Here is a 20725-nt window from a genome sequence, read left to right on the forward strand (position 1 = left end):
GTTTACCCCCCTTTTTTACAAAAATTAAATTATGTTTCAAATAAAATTAAATATTTATTTAGAATAATTTATTCATTTAAATTATTTAAACAATAACACCCAACTTTATCTTTGAATCAATAAATAAAACAATCTTATCTGATCAACATAATAATTTCCTACAATCAATACAATTAATCTACAGGGGGAGGGGACAATGATGGGGGTGCGCGTGAAATGGAAGGTGGAGAGGTTTTGGATTTTGCAGCGGAAGTGCTGTGATTGGAGGATGTTTTCACCCGGTACCAGAAAAAATTTCGGGGAAAGTTTGGTGTTTGCAATTTTTAATCCTGCGAGACAACTTTTTTTTGAGAACTGATTTACTCATTCTAACAAGTGGTCGCCATGTGAAAAAATATACAAGAACAAACATATGTATAATACATGTGTAGAAAAAAGGCTAATTTAAATTTGGTGTATGCTTATAATGTACGTACTTTGTATAATACCCCCTCCCCATCGTACAAAATAGCAAATCCCCCTCTTCGGGATATACGTACTTTTTGAACGGCCCCTTAATAGAATGTTACTTTTTTTTAAAATAAACTGATTTTTGCCAAAATTCTTTAGCTCAATTTTAATTGAAAATGTTGAGTAAACAGTAAAATAATCTACAACTTTTTAAAAAAAATCAGTTTAAGATTTTTCAAAAATTTTCTTTAATACATTTACAAATCGAACAATTTAAAAAAATTCGTTACTCATGCTAATACTTAATGAACGCAAACATCTTATGATCTTGATTATGGAGCTTCAAATAGGATTTATAAACTTCTCTCATACTTTTAGATTCCAAGTGTTATTAAACTTACTATTTTGGTTAACAATTTCAAGAGTTCTGAGCATAGCAACAGCAAAAGCTTCTGCATCATCACGACTGCTAAAATTAAGGCCATAAACTTGTTTGTTGTCACGCCATTGATGAAATGTTGGTGTGGCCTGGTTATATTTCAATCCTTTCAATATAGAAGCATTAATGACAACCTATATTTTTTAAAAAGAAGAAAATAAACTATTACTGTAAGATAGACTGTACATGTACATCTTACATTAGTGAGAAATACTGTAAATTATGAAAATGACTTTTAAACATTATCAAATCATTTACAATATTCTTAACTATGACTGACAAAAATAATTCAGATAACTTACTATAAATACAACTTAAATCATTACATTTGAATTTGAGTAATATTACATTTTATAATAGTAAATAATTTGAATCAGACGAAATACTCTTTTATTTTTGTAAAGATGTAAATATGTTTTTTATGTCGAAATGGCTTTAATTCTACAAAAACTTTTTACAACTTTTTAGTACTTGGGTACATCTAACTAAACGAAAGCTTCAAGAACAGTTTTTAGTTACAAATTGTCAGTTGATAAACTAATTAATTTTAAATAAAATTTAAAGCAATTCTAATAAAGTGCGTAATAAGATTAAGATACACACAAAGTTCAAATTTTAATTACAAAAATAATTGAGTTCTATAAAAATTCAGAATGATGAAATTCAGATTAAGATCAGGGATCTGTCCAAGCCAAATTTACTACTGTTTAGCGGCACCTTCACAAATTCAACTTTAGGAAAAACAGTAGTTTCACAAAATACTTTTTCTTAAAATTCTATTTCTGTTTCTCGTAAAAAATGATAAATCCATAATCTCGTGTTGATTGTTTAATATAATTTTTAATTTTCACAAATTTTGTGTAAATTTTCACAAAATAGATACCTCTCAGAAAAACCTAGACAGATCCCTGAAGATGTAAAAACAGCAACACCAATGAACTTTATAACTATACACATCCAAAGTTTTTAAGTTTTCAGGGAAATTGAAAACTTTCCTAGAATAAATTTTTTTTTAGTGATTATGTATTTGGTACCATGAGCATTGTGTGCCAAACAAGTACAGAGGAATGACACAAATTTAAATCACAAATGAAACTCACACATTTTATTACCTCTTCTGTGTAAATAAAAAAAGTACTTTTTTCCAACATTTTGAAATTAATTTAGAAATATTTATTACAACATTCACTTTTGCAAATTTTAGCAAACTTACGTTTAACAATCATTCTGATTGAAAGAATGAATTACAATGGTTCTTAAACTTTTGTTACAAGCAAGTCAACAGTATATTCATAGTATAATCTAGTTAATAAATTGTAGAAAAAACTGCATGCAAAATAATAATAATAAATAAAGTAAATTCAATATACATTTTATAATTAATTTTTGAAGAAACCTTTTTCTAATTAATCTTATAAATAGCGTAAAAAATTGGAAATAATGTCTTTAGGTTGCATATTCAATCAAACAATTAAAAATTGTTTGGCTTGTTTGGCTTAATAATTTTTTTATTTTTTATGTTATATAATCTTTCTTAAAATGATGGTTATGTTATATAATCTTCCTTAAAAAGTAATCTATTGGTCTGAAACTCATTCCTCTATGCTAAAATTCACTATTATATTAAATAATAATTTTTTTTCTTTTTGGGATAATAATGTTTAAGACTGTTGCTGTTTGAATTAACAGAAAATTGTATTAACTGAAATTTCAAACGTAATTGAAATTTTATTCAATTGACAACATAAGCAAAAACAAAGCTATATCTTTCAAACATCACGATGCATCAGGATGTTGGTAATATTTTTTTAATGAGGCAAACATACAATTGAACATTTTTAAATCCAATCGTTTAAAAGATAGAAGCAAATCCTGGTATTAATTTATCACTTTCTGGTGTTATATTGCAAGCTTATTCATGTGTGTCAACAAACTAAACATACTTATGTGAGTCATAGTGAGTCATTTTATGATATATTTCATCTGAACTATGAATTTCACAACTGAAGAATAACACTTTCAATCTTGTATAGTAGTGCAAATAATCTCTGTTACATCAATATTTAACTATATCACACTTTATATTATTTTTTAATTGTACGATTGAAAAATTCACTATTCAATAAGATTATGTGAATTTGTTTCATCGTTGAATTTCACATGATCATTACTAAACCCCATATTTTGTCATCCAACTGTAATATTCAATGATTTTTTTTTGCTTTTTTTTTGTAATTATTTTAAGAATAATTTTACAAAGGTTCTTTTCATTTAAAATGTTTAAGAAAGAACATTGATGAAAAAGTTTTTCAAAAATTGTGAGAATATACTTTTTTTTAGCAATTCCATTTTATGTTCGAACCCCTTTCACATGAAATAGCATAAAAAAGGGAACATTACTTAATCCATAATCATTTATAAAAGTTTAGGGCGATGTATTACTGATTTCTTTTATGAAATTATAAATAAAACCTCTTAATAAAGGAAAACTTTTTTCTTAAATTTTTTTTTCTAGTATAAGGATATGATAAAATATTTATTAAAAATCCTGAATAAGCACATGGCAATATTTAATCAATAATTCCTAAAGAACATTTTTTATTATATTTTCCATTGAAGACAGATAAATACTCACCTCATGATCCTGCAGTTTTCTTCCAACAACTCTAAAGGTATTATTTGTCAGATGCTGGTATATGTGAACTTTGGATAAACCACTTGAGGATCCACTAGGTACCCATTTTTTGTTCATATCATCATAAACCATCACAGATGCTCTAGCAGAAGCAATTGACTGTTCACTAAAAGAAGCGAAACATTTTAAATTCATAAATGTTCTAAGTAGTAAGTCTCCTAATAAAAAAAAAATCAGAACAATTTTTAAAACACTTTAACATTTTGGTACCCCCCCCCCAAAAAAAAAGTGGGTGATCCTTCAATTTACCATTTAAAAATTGAATGATTTAGAGATAGAACAAAGCTTTGAAAAGGGAAAAGCTTTGGCCTGACAGAATACTGAGCTGTGATTCGGCTGAAAACCATTTATGATATGAATATTTATTATATAAAATATTGTCTTTAAGTTGTGTACAATTTTACCTTATAATAAAATACAAAGTAGAAATGTATATTTAATTTAAAAGCTTGTGTGCATTAATATTTGAACCCTTGGAACCAGAAACCCTTAAATAATCAATTATATAATCCATTTAATTTGACATTTTCTAAGAAATATGTTGCATAATGTTACATTTAAGTAATAATTATATGAACAACTTGAGCTGTTTTAAAACGAAGCTGTTAAAATATTGAATGAAAATATTTAAACAATTCTATCTTTGAAACTTATGAAAACAGTAGGGTCATTATTTTATTATTTATTAGGGCATGTGTGCCAGTAATGGACATCCTTAAGGAATTTCTAATAGTGATAGGCATGATGTTTAAGTTTTTATTTTTCAGAAAAATATATATTAATCTGTCAAAAACATTTGACCAATTTCACAGTCATTGATCAAGGTTATCTAGGATGGTAAAACAAGCTTAAAATTATCAGAAAATAAATAAAAGTGTTAAAAATTTTATTATAAATTTTTTATAAACCAAAATATGAGAAATGAGCACACCAGAGCCGTATTAACACCCAACAAGTTTGTTTACAGTAAAACGTACAGGATATCAAGAAATGTTAAGGAAAATTAAATCAAACAGAACATGAAGCTTAAAAAATAACTGGGGGGGGGGAGGAGTACGGAGAAAAAGAAACATCACTATACCTCATGCAGCCCATCTTTAATTTCGACAGTTTATCCTTAAAATACTCATATTTTTGAAACTAAGTTTTATCAGCTATGATTTCAACATAAAAAATCCCTCCTTAATTTCAAGATGGCAACTTAAGGTAACCTTAGGAAAGGAGGTAAACTTCAAATAACCATAATAAACTAAAACAACAAATCTTAAAGCATTTTTCTAGCTTTCCAGTAATTACTTCCGTATTCAATTACTTAAAACTGGCCTAATGCCTCTAAGAAGAAAACATAATATAAAATACCAGCTATATCGACTTCTACACCAGCACTAAAATTTTTGTTGATCATGAAATATCAATGCAATGAGATAGATATGAATAACTCAGTATCAATTTACTTCTCTCTAAAACTATTTTTAATATGTTTTATACGGTTAACTTCGAATTTTCTTTTATCATATTATCTCTACATTTGAAGTTTTTTTTAAAAAAATTTTTTAAATTGCTCCCAGAAAGAAAAAAAATTAAGAATAAGAAAAGTTAAGATAATTTATTCTAGAATATTACAAAAAATATAACACAATGAAAACTTTTAAAACATGAAAAAGCTACAAATTTAAAAATTTCTAAGCATCATTTGTATGGGATTCGATAACGTTAGCAGTGTCGTCGGGCGGATCCTGACTTTGCAAAGGATTCGACTTCATCCTTACCAGTCGAGTCCCACAAAAATCGTCTTTAGCCCCACCCAAAGAATTTCAAGGCCGGGATAGCCTGGTCGGTAGGGCGCTGGGCCCATATCCAAGAGGTCGTGGGTTCGATCCTCGCCGGCCGAAGACTCCCCGTGTAGTAAATGGTGACTGATGCACGTTAAATCTGTCGAGTCTCAAAGTCCTCCATGTTCCCACAACAAATCAATACCTCTGGGGGTACTGATCCAGGAGTTTCCTTGTCTTCTGGATTGGTTCAAAAATACAAGGCTACGGAGTTGAACGTTGGTAGTCGTAAACCCGTGAAATTGGGTCGGCTGTTCAACGACGGTTATAAAATAAAATAAAAAAAAATTCCACATTTGTTAATACATCTTTATTTGAGGGAGCGCTCCATAGTATCTATAATTAAGGGCAAATGTATCATATACCGAAAGGACAAAGCGAAATTTCAATAATTTGAGTAAAATTTTGTAGGTTTAATATACACACATATATATTTTATGTTTTCTGATCTTTAGAAATTTTTATGTTAAATTTTTTCAGCAGTCGACTTACATCCGATACACCAGAAAATCGCTGTCGCTTAATCAAAAATAGTATGTCCACTTATACACAGGAATATATGGTAAGTAATATGAGATTTCCTTAAATATTTTTCTGACGTTTCTAAACGTAGAAGGTAGCATTTTATTTTATTTTATTAACGGCGTTGAACAGCCGACCCAGTTTACGACAATCAATGCTCAACTCCTTAGCCTTCTAATTTTGAACCCAATACAGAAGAAAAGGGAACTCCTGTATCAAGCATTTGGACAAACTAGCCTCCGTGGAGGAAATTTTTAATGAAACTAACAACCCGTATTTGCATTACATTGAGAGGTAAACTTCGAAAATACATATATCAAGGTTAGCGCCACGGCAAGGGGATTTTAACCCATGATACGTATACCACTGAGGATATTTTATGTCAGCACTGTGGTCGGCACGAGCCGGGTGTAGAATTCGCATTGAGACTCGTATTTCGTCACCCTATTGAAAGGCGAATGCTCTATTTCCTGAGCCATCCCGGTCAAAAAGCATCTATATATTTTTTTTTTTTAATTTTATAAAGAATTGTTACATTTTTCTATTATAAAATCGGGAAACAAAAGCTAAAGTACGCTTATAAATAATTCGAATATTAAAAAAAAAGTTGCCCATTAATATTTCTAAATAGAACACATAGGAGTAAATACGAAGTGCGCATAAAATTTCCTAAAATATCTTGGAAAAAATCACAAGTCTATATTTCTAAGAAAAATAAATAAATAAAAGGTCAATGCATAGATATGCTTCTTCAAAGTATCCCCTCCCTAAACAAGACATGAGAGCACTTAATTGCTTAACAACGGCACATTAAGATATCTTCTAATGGCTAAAGTAACCAATCCATAATTGCGCACTCTCGATGAGTATGTATTTGGCGACACTTGGGTGACATATTCAGGAGAGAACATCTCATTTAGATAGATGAGGATGCGTTCTGACATCCACCCAACTATCTCTATGAGAGCGTGTAGAGCAGTGACCTTGGCCAGACGTGTGGAATCGATCGCGGAGCACGTGGAATATACGTAAATTGAAATGGTGAGGGGTCCACCTACATTTTTATTCTTTTATAGGCGAGTAGGGACTTCCCAGATGCATCACAGTAGGGGGAAAAAATAGAAAACCCGGGGTCGAAATTTTCATGCAATGAATACGTCATCAAATATGACGAATATCGATTGCCGGACGCAACTGGCTGTTTTGAAATATGTATCCGATTTGTAAAGATAGTTTGCTTCTAACTAGTAAATAACCACAGCGCAGGGAAAAATAAATTAAATAAAAAAAAGAGTCATTATTAAAAATAACAGAATATTTTTTTTTAATGAATTACATACAAAATTGCTGTTTCAGCAATTCAAAAAGTTATAATATTGTTTGTTGTATAAATATTATATTATACAGTCTGCTAATAGTGTGTTGGAATAAATTAGTTAGAATTGTTATCGTGACGAGAATCGATTGTCTAATTTATAGTTAAACACTATTCCAACAGCGATTTCACTGATGCCTAAACTAAATGATTTAATGATGCCTAAACTAAATGATTTAATGCCTAAACTGCAGGGATTTCGAAATTTTTAGTTAAATATAAATAAATTGCAATGCATTTTATTGATATGTAGGTGCGTACTGCTTTGCAGCGGCAGCGTTTTCCGCTTTGATCGGCTCGGCATTATACAGCAAAATTATGTTATTTATACGCAAAATTTTTGAAATTAAACAGTGTTATGCTTCTTATGGTGGTCAAAATATGTATACCATTTTATTACCAAGGATATGCCAAATTCAAACGAGATTTCGTTTCAAAGGAAAGACAACGGAATGGTGTTATAAATTAAGTAATTCTCGAAAATGAGAGCGGGAAAAACAAATTTAAGTGAAAAATGGTTATAACTGTCTCTCTGAGACTCCTGAGAAATCGTGATGAGAATGAAGGGATCCCTTTTTGACGTCATTTCAAATTTAATATTGAGGTGATTAACGAATCGCATTTCCATGCTATGATTGCAATCCACAATTACCCAATTTTACAACTGTGCGATCAATCGAAATAATATACAGGCCTCGATTATGATTAAATTGCGCAGTCTGAATGTAGAAGCTTTCTCACCAAGAAATGCGAACTTGAACAAAAACTAGTTGCAACCGTAATTTTTTTTATATTTAGATAAAACACAAATGCAAATTGTTGCTTCGACAAAACGAGGAAAATATAATAGAATGTATAACAAAGCAAACTGACCAACTCTGAATCTTTGATGTATAAAAATTTGTTTCCCCACCCAGAAAAAAAAGACATTTCATTACAAGCCAGATAAAACTAATAAATATCAACATATACTTTGATTCACAGTTCTAAACATTACGCGTAGAATTAGAAATGGTCCATTTTTTTCATCACATATTTAACCGATTGACAAAACAATGAAGATTAATCTTGAAATTACGATGTATCCTTGAACGGATATGGGTCAAATGCAGTAAAAGTATGTTTTCAGAGACTTCTCGCAACAATGTTCAAATTTGAGCAACACAATGATGGAAACACAAATGATTGTTAATACCACTTTAACCTACATTAAACAATATAATGTGACTACAAGAACTATTTGTCAAAATTTAAATGGTATACATGGCTTCATATTTAAAATTTTTAGTTTAAAAAATTTCTAATGAATAACGATGGGGAACAAATTTTTTGCTGTATTTATATAAATACCTGATCTTGCCAAATTTGGGTGTGGGAATTTCAAATGTAAGATTTGTTTTGCTCCGAAAGTTAAAAATTTAAAAACGTTATATGCAATAGGGGGTTGCGCAAATGTTGTGACAAATTTCAAGAGGAGTTAGGGCAAGTTATCAGTATTAAAACTGTATAGCAGCCCTGGCCCGAAAATTTCGTCGAAATTGGCTAGGGGGCCTTCTCTTTTATGATCTGTTCACAAGCAAACCAAAAAAACAATTTATACTAGGGAAAGCGCCACTAGCATCGTATGACATTTTCGGGTATGTGTTAATCCCGATGATGTGCCTCCATTCTTTAGAAGTTTGTCATAACATATATGAAACTCCCTGAAATTTAGTTTTAAACCGTTCACATATTGACAAAAAATGTCATTAAAAAAAAGAAAAGAGTTGGAGATTTGAAATCAAGGATGTGAAAATATACAAGATCCGTTAAAAAAATACCATGCAACAGAAAAAAAAAATGTTTCCCAGTGTAATTAACAGGGTAACAGAATTTTTAGCGCAATTTAGTAAAGGTTATAACAAACATTAAATATTATTTTTTCTTTGTAAAAAAAACAACGGTAATATTTCTAAAAGTAACAGACTAACAACATGAAACATTTCAAATAAATGGTTAAAAAATGAGAAAGAAAAAAAAGTACCAAGCTAAGAAAATAACGAGATTGGTTTAATTTTTTAAAAAAAGGAATAAATGAAAAAATGTTACAATCCTATTATTTAAACTAGTGGAACAACATTTAAAGCAAAGTTTGTTAAAGAGCGAAAGTAATCCAATTGTTGCACTGAAAATCGAAGAGAAAAAAAATGAAGCTAAAAGAAATCTGCTATTAGGTTAATAAATCCATCGCTTATAAATAAAGATTTTCTGGTTAACAAGTAATTTACTTATTTTATTTCTAGAGTCCTGTTCTCGAAATATTGTAAATATTGTATATCTAGACTGGGAATTAATAAGAATCACGATTCGGATCTTGGTTGTAATTGGGAAATAAAGTAAAATTTAATTGTAAAAAATTTATTTTCCTTAAAACTTTATGCAAAATATAAAATAAATAAATTTTAAAACTAAGAAAAACAACTTTCCACGATACATTGAGGCATATAAATTCAATATCGCCTGGCGCTAGATAAAAGATAACGCATAGAAATACAATGATAAATATGGAAATTATTTTCACATTTTATTTATTTTCGTAAAAGGCAACCTGCGTTACATCGAATTACAAACTATAAAAATGGTAATAAAAAAAATTATCAGTCTAGCAGACGATAGTTCGACCTCAATAAAAATAAATCGGTTTCGCATGAAAACAAATGGATTTCGAAAGTACATAAAATTTAAAGGGTTGAAAAATAAACCAAAGTTCTAATTTTATGCACCACTGAAATAGAAAACCTTGAATTGATATCATAGGCTTATCTCATTGGAAAGCGGGCTCAAACAACATTCAAAGCGATTTTAAAACGCCGGCAAAAGAAAACACTGTCGCAAACGAGAATTACGCATGCAAAAACAAACAACACAACTCACCTTGTCCGCCCATTATTGCCTGGAACGCAAGATCCTGTCAGGACCGAAACGCAGCAAAACATCGTAAAACTGTTTTCTCTGCCACACTTACATTCCAGCAGGGAAAGCTACGTCCGGAGAAAGTTGGCAGAATCGCTTAGAACTGGGGCAGGGTGGTCAAACGTGAGAAGCTGCGCAAGAACTTGGGAGTCGGGCATTTTTCAATGTAGGGGCACAGATTAAAATGAATGGATGGAGTTGAGAGGGATAGTAATGCAAGATAGAGGGGGCGTCGCCCTCGTCTGCTTTTGTTTTTTAAAGTCTGCATGTGTGTGTTCAGTTCAGTGCAGTGGAGCGTTGAAAATGGAGTTTCGCTTACTGGCAATTGCTCAAGTTTGCGAATCGAAACAATCGCTAGTCGACAGATTTACAGCTTTATTTCATTTTACATTACCTTTATTACGGGCTTAGTAGATACTTTTTTTTTATTCATCACGTCGGATGTGTGCTACTTTGTTGACCAGTTCTCTAGAGAAACTTTTGTATCAACGTATCGGATGTTTCTACTACCATATTATATGATACATTATTAACACTAAGATAATCTTTTTATTCACAAACGAAAATTAAAATTGCTTTTATTTTATTCAATTGGAAAGCAGATTTAATTGTTACAAGGAAAATGTCGAATTACAGGCGATTTTCAGAACATTCGATTAAGAGAATAACACATAATCCGATTAAACTTATGAAATAAAATTATTGATGAAGCGAAGCAAATATATTTGTTTTTCACACCAAAAAGTAAACTCATTGAAAATGTTTTTAGCAAAGTCAACTTTGGTCTCAACTCAAGCAGTGACTTTAACATTATATAGAATTTTTATAAAATATATACAGCTTAGAAAAAAAAGCAAATTCTAATTACTTCATCTACAGCTTTATTTCATTTTACGTTACTTTTATAACTGTCTTAGATGATACTTTTTAATTTATTCATCACGTTGGATGTGCGTTACTTAGTTGACCGACTACTAGGTTAGGTTCTCAAGATAAAAGTTTTGTATCAACAGGGGTCTGTTTAGAAGAAATTTGGGTCCGTTAACGGACCCTTCACAAAATATTTTAACTTAAAAACGGACCCTTCACAAAATTATTTTTCTTCGAATCGGACCCTTCACAAATTTGTTTATCTTCATTATTATTTTGTTAATCGAATAAACCCTTCCCAGGAGGGAAAACAAGAAATATGGATGTAAACAAATTAAGTTTTGTCTTCGGCAGACGCTTCTTCCATTATTCTTCCGAAATTAATATTCTGCATTCAGCAGTATAGGCTAAATACCAAATATTTGTACGTTGCATCTCTAATTTAGAAGCAGCAATTGCTGTTTATTTTTGAAAATTTAATTTTTTATTATTATAATATTACAGTGCTGAGCAATCTTGTATCTATTTACAATTTAAAAACTCCTTGAAAAAGTTTTTTGTAATAACCGGACCTTATTTGCACAAATTCATAAAAGCAGGACCCTGGTTGAAAGAATGTGACTTAACGTTTATTTTATATTCACAAATTACGAGAGTAATTTTTTCACAATTTTACAAAAACAGGAACTTTCTCAAAATGTCAGACAGACCCCTGATCAACGTTGCGGATGTTTCCACAACTATATACAAGTATTATAATACACTATTAAAACTCGATAATCTTTTTCTTTTTTATAATTATTTTTTTACAAATGAAAGCTAAATATCATTTTTGTTTAGTTACTTAGAACAAAGACTAAATAGTTGCAAGGAAAATGTCTGTGACTTTCAATACATTAGATTAAACGCTTAACATATAATTCCGAATAACGTAAAACATCTAAAATAAAATTATCGATAACAATGTTAATTGAATAAATTAGTTATTAAAAATAAAAAGTAAACTTTTTCAAAATATTTCTTGTAAAGTTTAATTTGGCTTCGATTTAAGCATAAGAAGATACAGTATCTTAATCATTATTTAGAATTTTCCGTGAATTTTTCATGTAACTAAAAAAAAAAACACTACCAATAATGAGGCTCAACATTGATGTCCTTCATTAATGAAATTTATTAGTTATTTTATGAAACATTAAAAAATTAACACTTTAAGAAATATGCCCCATACATAAAATAATTATAATTACAAAGTGATATGAAATGTACAATTTGATAATATTTTTAAATATTTTAAAATTAAAGAAACTAAAAATAACCTTATATTCTCAAGGTATATAAGAGCAGTTAATATTTTACTTTAAACAAAAACGTTAAATTTCAACTTTGTTTAGATTTGATAATACTCAAAGAGATCTTTTCACAGAGTTATTTTCAGTAGAAACTTAATGTTCTACTTAAGCCTTTGCCAGCTGAAATTTGGGTTGCGAAATGAATGTAAAAATGAAATATGATTCTTGGCAACTAACTACGTGTTTAAAATTCAACCTAGCATTTAAAACATTCCTTGATTCAGAGCATTACATTCTGAAATTTTATTTTAAATACATAACATTTCAGCAAAAAACAGCCCCTAAATACAGATTTTAGTGAAAACTCTTATTTTTGAAATATTAATAAAATTTTGTGTTTTGTAAAAGTAATAAAAAGATAATACCAATATAAAATATTTTTTAAATTTATTTACGAAATAATTTACCATATTTGTACAAAATATATCATTCTAATAGTAATTGCAAAACTAAATATTCTCATAACCTGGTGACCCTCTCAATATTGAAAACTTAGAAAGTTGATACATGTATAAGATTTTCAATATGAACTAATAACCCTTAATTAAAAATTAAATTCATATTTACAAATTACATTATTGTATATCATAACTTTATTACAGCAGTACTTATATACAAAAAATAACTGAATAACCGGAAAGCTCAAATGAGCAGAAATATGGAATTTTATTTAAAAAAATTATTATATATTTTAATTAAAAAAATTTCTTTTCTATCTTATTTTTTTACAAAAGAATTGGAACATTAAATAATAACAGTAATGATAAGAGTATGGTAAAATTAGGATTTATCTCATAAAACTTTTGTCATTTATTTTTATAAAATTAAATTAGGGACAAAATTTTTTTTTATTTCACCACTTTGTATGTATATTTTTAGGATCAAAATTGTCCAAAATAATCATTTGTTCAAATGAATTAAAAGTGTAAAAATATTTTTTCACGTAATAAGTTTTCAAAAATCAGAAGAAAAACAGAAATGAATATCAATGATGTATACATTAGAAATTAAGATAAAAATGATATTATCTAGTCAGAAGACCAGACCACTGACAATATATAAATACACAAATGTTTTGTTTTGGACAAAAGTTAGGCTAATTTATAAATCAATATATGATAAACTTTAAAAAACTTAAAAAACTTTATTGTTATAGAATTTAAAAAACTAAACACCTATCTGAAATGTTATAATTTATAGTCTACTTAAGGAAACATTTTTTTTCTTCAACTTTATCAAAACTGATAAACTAAAATTTTATTCCAAAAATTTAATAAACTTTTCTTTTCTTTTTCAGAATGATCTTATTCTATAAAAAATTTTATTAGTTCCAATCATACTTTAACACTTAGAGTACTAAAAAACTCACATTATTTTGTGGTCACCAAACTTAAATTTTTTATTATTTAACTTAATAAGAATTAATACTTTAAATAATTTAACTTAATATATTTTCAACATCTGCATATTTAAGAATAAATTTACAAAAAATATTATCAAAAAAAAAAAATAAATAAATAAAAAAGAAAGAAAGATACATTTAACCTTTCATTATTTTAGAACATAACATGGGTACGCATTTAATGTAAACATAATTTATAATTAATTACATTTATTGTAACAAATATAAAACAAGATTGGATGATGAGAAAAAAAAACAAGTCGTATAAGCAATTATACACATTTAATGCTAAATGTTATTGTTTTTTGTAGTACTGCATTCTCTTCCACACACTACACTTCAACTAGCATTAAAACTCAAACAAGTTAACAACTAACAACGAATTGCAGAAACATATAGTTTGTCTACTGTAAGAACTCCCCCTGCCACAAAGTTAGAGGCCGTCTGCTGCTATGGAAACAAGAATAGCGTACTTCCTGGAGGGTAGTTTCTCTTCACTCTAGAGCTAACACAATAGACTGAAGAAAAAGATTCCTTTTCTTTCGCCGACAAGAGTAAAAACCTGTCCTAAACAGTGATCCCACACCCCTACTTGAAATAGTTATAGTTATACCTCGTTACCATAGTCAAAGACCAATGGCTAGAGGAGCTTTTGTTTTAGACAAATTATAATAAGCTTCGTTGATCTCAATTAGCTGTAAGGTGGAAAATAGTCAGCGTGATGGATTGTGATCAACAAAAGTAAAGGTGCATTCTTCTAAAGTAAGCATTTACAAAAACAGCCGAGATATTTTTCTTTTAGGAATTAAGACAACTTAGCGGGTGGCTGACAATTTTTGCAAAATAAACATTTTGGGTTAAGATTGTACGAACAAATCAAAATGTTTATTTTTCTCTTTTTTATATTGTTATCTTACTAGATTTTTTTTTTTTTTTTTAAAGTTTCTTTTACTTATAAAGATACTAAAAGTTTCCTTTCTTTTACTCTTTATTGAGTAATATTGCTCACTTAACCATGAAAAAAAAAACGTTTTGCAATAGCGGAAGGGTAGAAATATTTAACTTGTTACGAACAAACAGTTTTTGTACATTTAATGTTAGCATCTTGCACAAGACCTCATAATAGGCCGTACTTGTTATATTCAGTATTATAGGAGTCATGATAATGTTTTACAACAGAAAAAAGTTAACATAGAATAAAATAAAAAGAGAAATCAGGACAAAATATTTTTTTATTAGGAATATGAAGAAATTTTTCAACAATTTCCAAAATTCTTATTTCAATAATGCTCAGAAAAAGCAGAAAAAAATAAGAAATTTTTCTGAAGATGGGAAATTTTTTTTTACAGAGGGTGAAAACCATAGTAAATACCGGTACAAACCTCACGTGGTAAATACCGTGCCAACCCTGTAAATTTCAACTTAGACTTACCGATACAACACTCATAACTATTACCTCTATGGACCTAAATTTGGATTCAATTGATTTGTCATAAAAAAAGACGACATGGGTAGTTATAATACCTTATTTGTTAAATAGCACTATTCAACTTTCCCTAACACCCCCTACCCTAACACTCAGCATCAAGGGAAATGAATCAAAATCTATTTCAATAGATTTTAATTTATGGTGTGTTAACCAATTCTTTGTTATTTCAATATTAATAAAAAAAAATTTTTAATTATGTTTTTGGTTGATCTAATACAAGATGAATGCTTCACTTTAAATTACGATAAATATATCTATTAAAAATTTAGGGTGTGTTTCTCATTTACTAATCAATTCAAATAAATATAATATAATCTTATCACTAGCTAATGTATTAAATATAACATAATCTTATCACCACTAATGAGCTAATTAGCTTAGTAATGTATTTAAAATGCATGCATAAATTAATAAAATAATAAATGTATGCTTTTAAGTGTCTGTAGTTATGATTTAATAATTAAAATGATTAATAATAATTTTGATATAATGATAACGGAAGTAACTGCAAACTTTCAAAGACAAGTATCTATGTATTGACAGCAATGAAAAACTAAATAAAAAAGAGTTAAAAATAACAAAAGTTTAAGAAATCCATTGTAGAGTTTGGGGAAAAAAATAAAGAAGGGTTGAGGAAAGAAAGGGCAAAAGGGGTATGAAGTCTATTACACCAGGGCACTAATTTACTTCAGGGACAACAGGGTGGATTATTTTGGATTAAAAGGGCAGCAGGGTGCTGCTCCCTGTTTACTCTGCCTAGAATGAGCTCTGACGAATAACAAAATGTTTCATTAATAACAACACGATAATTGAACTCTTATTTAACTAATTTTGTAAAAAGCAAACCAATGGTACCCAACTTATTTTGCGACGGATCAATACTATAGAGCAGCGGTTCCAAAAAGGTGTTTTGCGGAACCCTAAGGTTCCGTGAAAGGATTTCTGAGGTTCCGAAAGTTATAACTTCTTTTTAATCAGTAAAAATTATCTTTATATTATTATTCAATAAATAAGACTGGAGAATATATTTTGCCTATATGCAAATACTTTAGCTTGCCGAAATCGGGTGTCTGGGTTTCAAATTTAAAATCAGTTTTCCACCTAAAGCTTCTGATTTTTTTAAAATAACATTTTTAGTCTATTTTTTTTACACCCCAATATGTCGTCGTACGCGGCTAGGAGCTCTTCTACGTTGTAACCTGTTAAGAGACACACTAAGAAATAGTTCACAACAGGAGGAGCACGACATTTCGGGGCATAGGTTTTTGTGCAATTTTAATCCTGATGATGTGCCATAACTCCCCTAGAAGTTTGTTGCAACATTTGTACTACCCCTTTTTTATATAAAACATTTTTAAACTTATACATTTCGACAAAAAAAAAAAACAGATTAAAATTATCATTAAAAAAACTGTAGCCAGGTGATAGAAACCGATTGTAGATTTGAAATCCAACAGACAAACAAATTTTGCTTCCCATTTTAATCTATAACTAATTTAATATTTCTAAAATAAAATTTTAGTAAAAGGCTAATAAAAAAGAAATATTTTAATAAAAAAAAATATTTTGTTAATAATGATATATAGAATAAATTGTGGAAAAGATATACATTTATAAAAAATTCCAATAGTATTTTTACTAAGTCTTTCAATTTGAAATAATACACCAAATTAAATAATTATAGAAAACTATCTTCAGCATTTATAACAGTTTTTTTTTCTTTTCAAAACCGCGTATTTTATAAATTTTTTAATAACTCATGTTAATATTATATTTGACCATTCATGATATTTTGGAGTACCTGATGCAAAGCACCGCTGTACTTAGCTATAACTATTTCAGAAACAACTTTTAAAGTTTTCTATCCGAATGCTCTTCAATTATAACGTTCTTAGTGTCATCGACATCGGTAAACGTCATTCTTTAAATAAATTTTCCTTTTTTATTTGATTTTATCGAGGAGACACGCTCAGAAGAAAAATCCAATAAAAAAAAAGAAAGTTCATTGTAACAATAAAACATCTACACGTAAATTTTCAAAAACGTTAAGAAGCATTGAAAATATCAAGATCGCTAGAAAATCTGTTAAATTCTTTATAATCTATAAAAAACAATTTATTTTACTTAATTACATTCACAAAATCAGCAAGCGAATAATTTTTCATGTCATTTGTTGAGACCCACTATAGAAAATTTTGAGAGAATTTATTATTTTGAACTATTTCGATACAATAATTTTTATTGTTTCTGGGACGCCAGAAAATGCAACAATATTCCACTGTTGAAAGAATAAAAATGAAATAAAGTATCTTCATAGTTTATTTTTTAAATACCTAATATGTTTTAGAACAACCGATAATACGGTAAGCTTTGGAAACTAAATTATTTAAGTGATAAAAAAAATCCAGATTAGTTAAAAAGTAACATTAAAATATGCAATAAAATCCAAACAATTATTAATTTACGTGTATAAGTACAAATAAAACTTTTTTTACTACTAACACCTAAACAATCAAAAGTAAAATAGAGAATTTTTGAAAGTTAGTTCATTTGAAAAATCTTTGATAATACGTTTTGGATATACGTTCTAATTATATAATTATCAATCTTAATTATCTAACTAATTGTTCCCGAAATTATGTTAATCAGCACCAAAGTTTTCAAAAATCTACAAATATTAGAATTTTCAAAAACATTAGATCATTTATAAATAAAATTAAAAGTTCAAGTCCAGGATTTGAGTCACCCTCTAGAACAATTAGTAGGGGAGAGTGGGGTCAATTGTAACATTTTTTACTTAACTATTTTTAACTAACAAAAAATCCAATATATTATTAGTATTAATTGACAGACGAGTAAAGTAGACTATCCTCTACTAGAAAAAAAAATAAATACTTGATTTTAAATATTATTATATTAGTTATTAACAATTTTTGACAGTCGTGCAGTTGTTACAATTGTCCCCATTTAAGGGGTCAATTGTAACAGTTCATAAATTCAACTAAAACATAGTTAATTATACATATTATCATAGTTGTGATATATTTTTTTATTGATCAAAATAGTAGTGATATTTTAGGAGTAAAAATAATAATGAGCAGAAACCTAAAGGGTTAAACTTTTAACTTTAAGGGGTTAAAAATTTTAATTTATGCTGTGAAAGGTGACAAATAAAATAATGCACATGCAACATAATATAAATGATATAGGAAACTATTGGTGGTTCTTAAAGAGTTAAGTAATGGTTTGTAAACATAAGATTATTTATTTTCAGCTGTTACAATCGTCCCTTTACTTATTGTTACAATTGTCCCCAAGACGCCTTTTCAGCTTCATTTGTTAAAAACAATGCTAGTTAATTAGCAAAACTAATCTTTTTTTTATTGAAATGTTAATTAAAGTGTCCACTTACATATTCGGTTACTATTTTTTTTTGTTTAAACAAAATTACTTTGCTACAATATAATATTCTAATACCAAAAAAAGTACTTGAGTGGCGTGAAAATATCTTTTGTGATGTAACTCTTTCAAAAATACATAAAAATGGTTGCCATCAGGGGTGTACATGTAGATTTATTAAATACACCTTGTGCGCCACCTAGGAACCAAATCTAGAACCCGAAACTCGAAATTTTTGCTCTGTTACAATCGTACCCTGTTACAATTGACCCCATTCTCCCCTACACTTCTGAGAGAAGCATTTCTAAAATGATCAATTACACTACAATGATCAATTATAATAAGAAGAACCATTCAACGAGATTTAATTGAGAACCTATATTAATCAATATAGTTAAGAATTTATCGGAAGCAATAATGGCAAAAGCTTTCGAAATATCGGGGCAAACCACATCAAGCTGGAATTCGTTTTCAACACAAGTCTGCAAGGAATTAGTTCGAAGATTATGGTGAATGATTCATCCACATAACATCTAAAACCAAAAAATTTGGAGAAAAAAGAACAAGCTTTAAGGATGTCACCACAGCGTCAGAATTGACCTTTTGAGTAGCAAATAAATTTTAATCAAGAACCATAAGAAATTGTGGTCATCGTCTGGACGTTCAGCAAAAAAGAGCCAGCGTTTTATCTTAATATGTTCCAAAATTTAAAGAAGCTGATAAAATGTGGTGTAATCTATCAGATAAATACAATTTTCGTGGTTTGCATTAGTGTCGAAAATAAGTGAAAAGTTTTCATCCCACCGCCCTTGTGTTAGAGATCATTCATTCTAATAGAAGGCACCAAAAGTGGTTTCTGAAACATTTTCATACAATTGTAAAATATCGAAACGTAACAAATGGATATGTAATTCACATAATATTTTCAGGACTTATTACATCAATCCAGCAAATAAATAGCTGAACCTTGTATATTTTTGAGAAGAAAAATATGAAATAGTAAAATAAAAATAAAAAACTTCAGCTTTACAAGAAAAATTATTTTTACATTTAAAGACATTTCATGTTTTTAATCTTATTTCAATAAATTTGATTTAAAATGATAGTCGTCAATAAATTTTAACTCATACACAAAAGATCTGACAATTATATGATGAGAATTCAATAAATTATTTAAATAAATTTCTGCTTACAGTCATTAATTTGTTATTTCACAACTACTAGGAAAAACGTATTATTTTTGGCAGCTATGTAACTTGTTCGGAAAGATGAAGGAAGAAAAGGATAAAGAAACAAGTTTGGTTTGTTATTAAATACCTGAGAAGAAAGAAGAAAAAAAAGTGTCGCCATCTTTTGAATTATAATAAATAATTGATTAGAGAAAGCGTGATATGCATTTTAAAAGTAAATTTGTGTAGCGATAAGAAAAAGAACTCTATTTCTGGTATAGAGAATCGACATCCCGTCACAGCGGAAGCGAGCTCTACATTTCGCTTTTAACGATCCGGTAAGCGACAACTATAAGCATTCAGTAACTTTCACAATAAATAGGTAGCTTTCAGTATTCAAACTTTTTTCTTCGTTTTCTAAAAAATAAGTTGGAAAATTTTATCAAAAAATTTCCAAATCATGCTTTAATGGCTTTTGAGACAAAATTAGCTGTATACGATGGGTACAGTAACATGACGTAAATATTCCGAGTATATTTTATATTGGATAAAATATTCTTTTTCCCGAGATTTAAAATGCAATTGAGAGGAATTCACCTTAGCAAAAATACTGCATTTATGAAATTTGATGGATTTTTAAATATCCAACTTTTATAAAAATTCGATTTCTAAGGAACTATTCGTCCGATTTAATTCAAATTCTGCTTTTTACCACTCAAAATTACATTTTTTTTTAAAAAAAACTGATGCAAAAATTAATATAACTTACACATTAAAATTTT

General features: G+C 28.6%; 1 protein-coding gene across 2 annotated transcripts in view; it reads right to left on the bottom strand.

Moving 5' to 3' along the window:
- The window catches only part of ena (ENAH actin regulator enabled), a 41102-nt gene that overhangs the window by 14723 nt on the left and 5654 nt on the right, over window positions 1-20725 (bottom strand). The window contains exons 1-3 of one of the 2 annotated variants that reach the window (XM_016071266.5): window positions 10227-10578; window positions 3525-3690; window positions 852-1023 (exon numbers count right to left, since the gene is read on the bottom strand). In XM_016071266.5, coding sequence (XP_015926752.1) covers window positions 852-1023; window positions 3525-3690; window positions 10227-10288 — 400 coding nt within the window. In that variant the 5' untranslated portion in view covers window positions 10289-10578. Of the gene's footprint in view, window positions 1-851; window positions 1024-3524; window positions 3691-10226; window positions 10579-20725 lie in introns of those variants that run through there. The other variant, XM_016071268.4, reaches the window with a different exon arrangement.

Source organism: Parasteatoda tepidariorum, chromosome 3 (genome assembly GCF_982258835.1).
Source record: "Parasteatoda tepidariorum strain Cologne lab strain chromosome 3, Ptep-v5.0, whole genome shotgun sequence".
Classification (NCBI taxonomy): domain Eukaryota; kingdom Metazoa; phylum Arthropoda; class Arachnida; order Araneae; family Theridiidae; genus Parasteatoda; species Parasteatoda tepidariorum.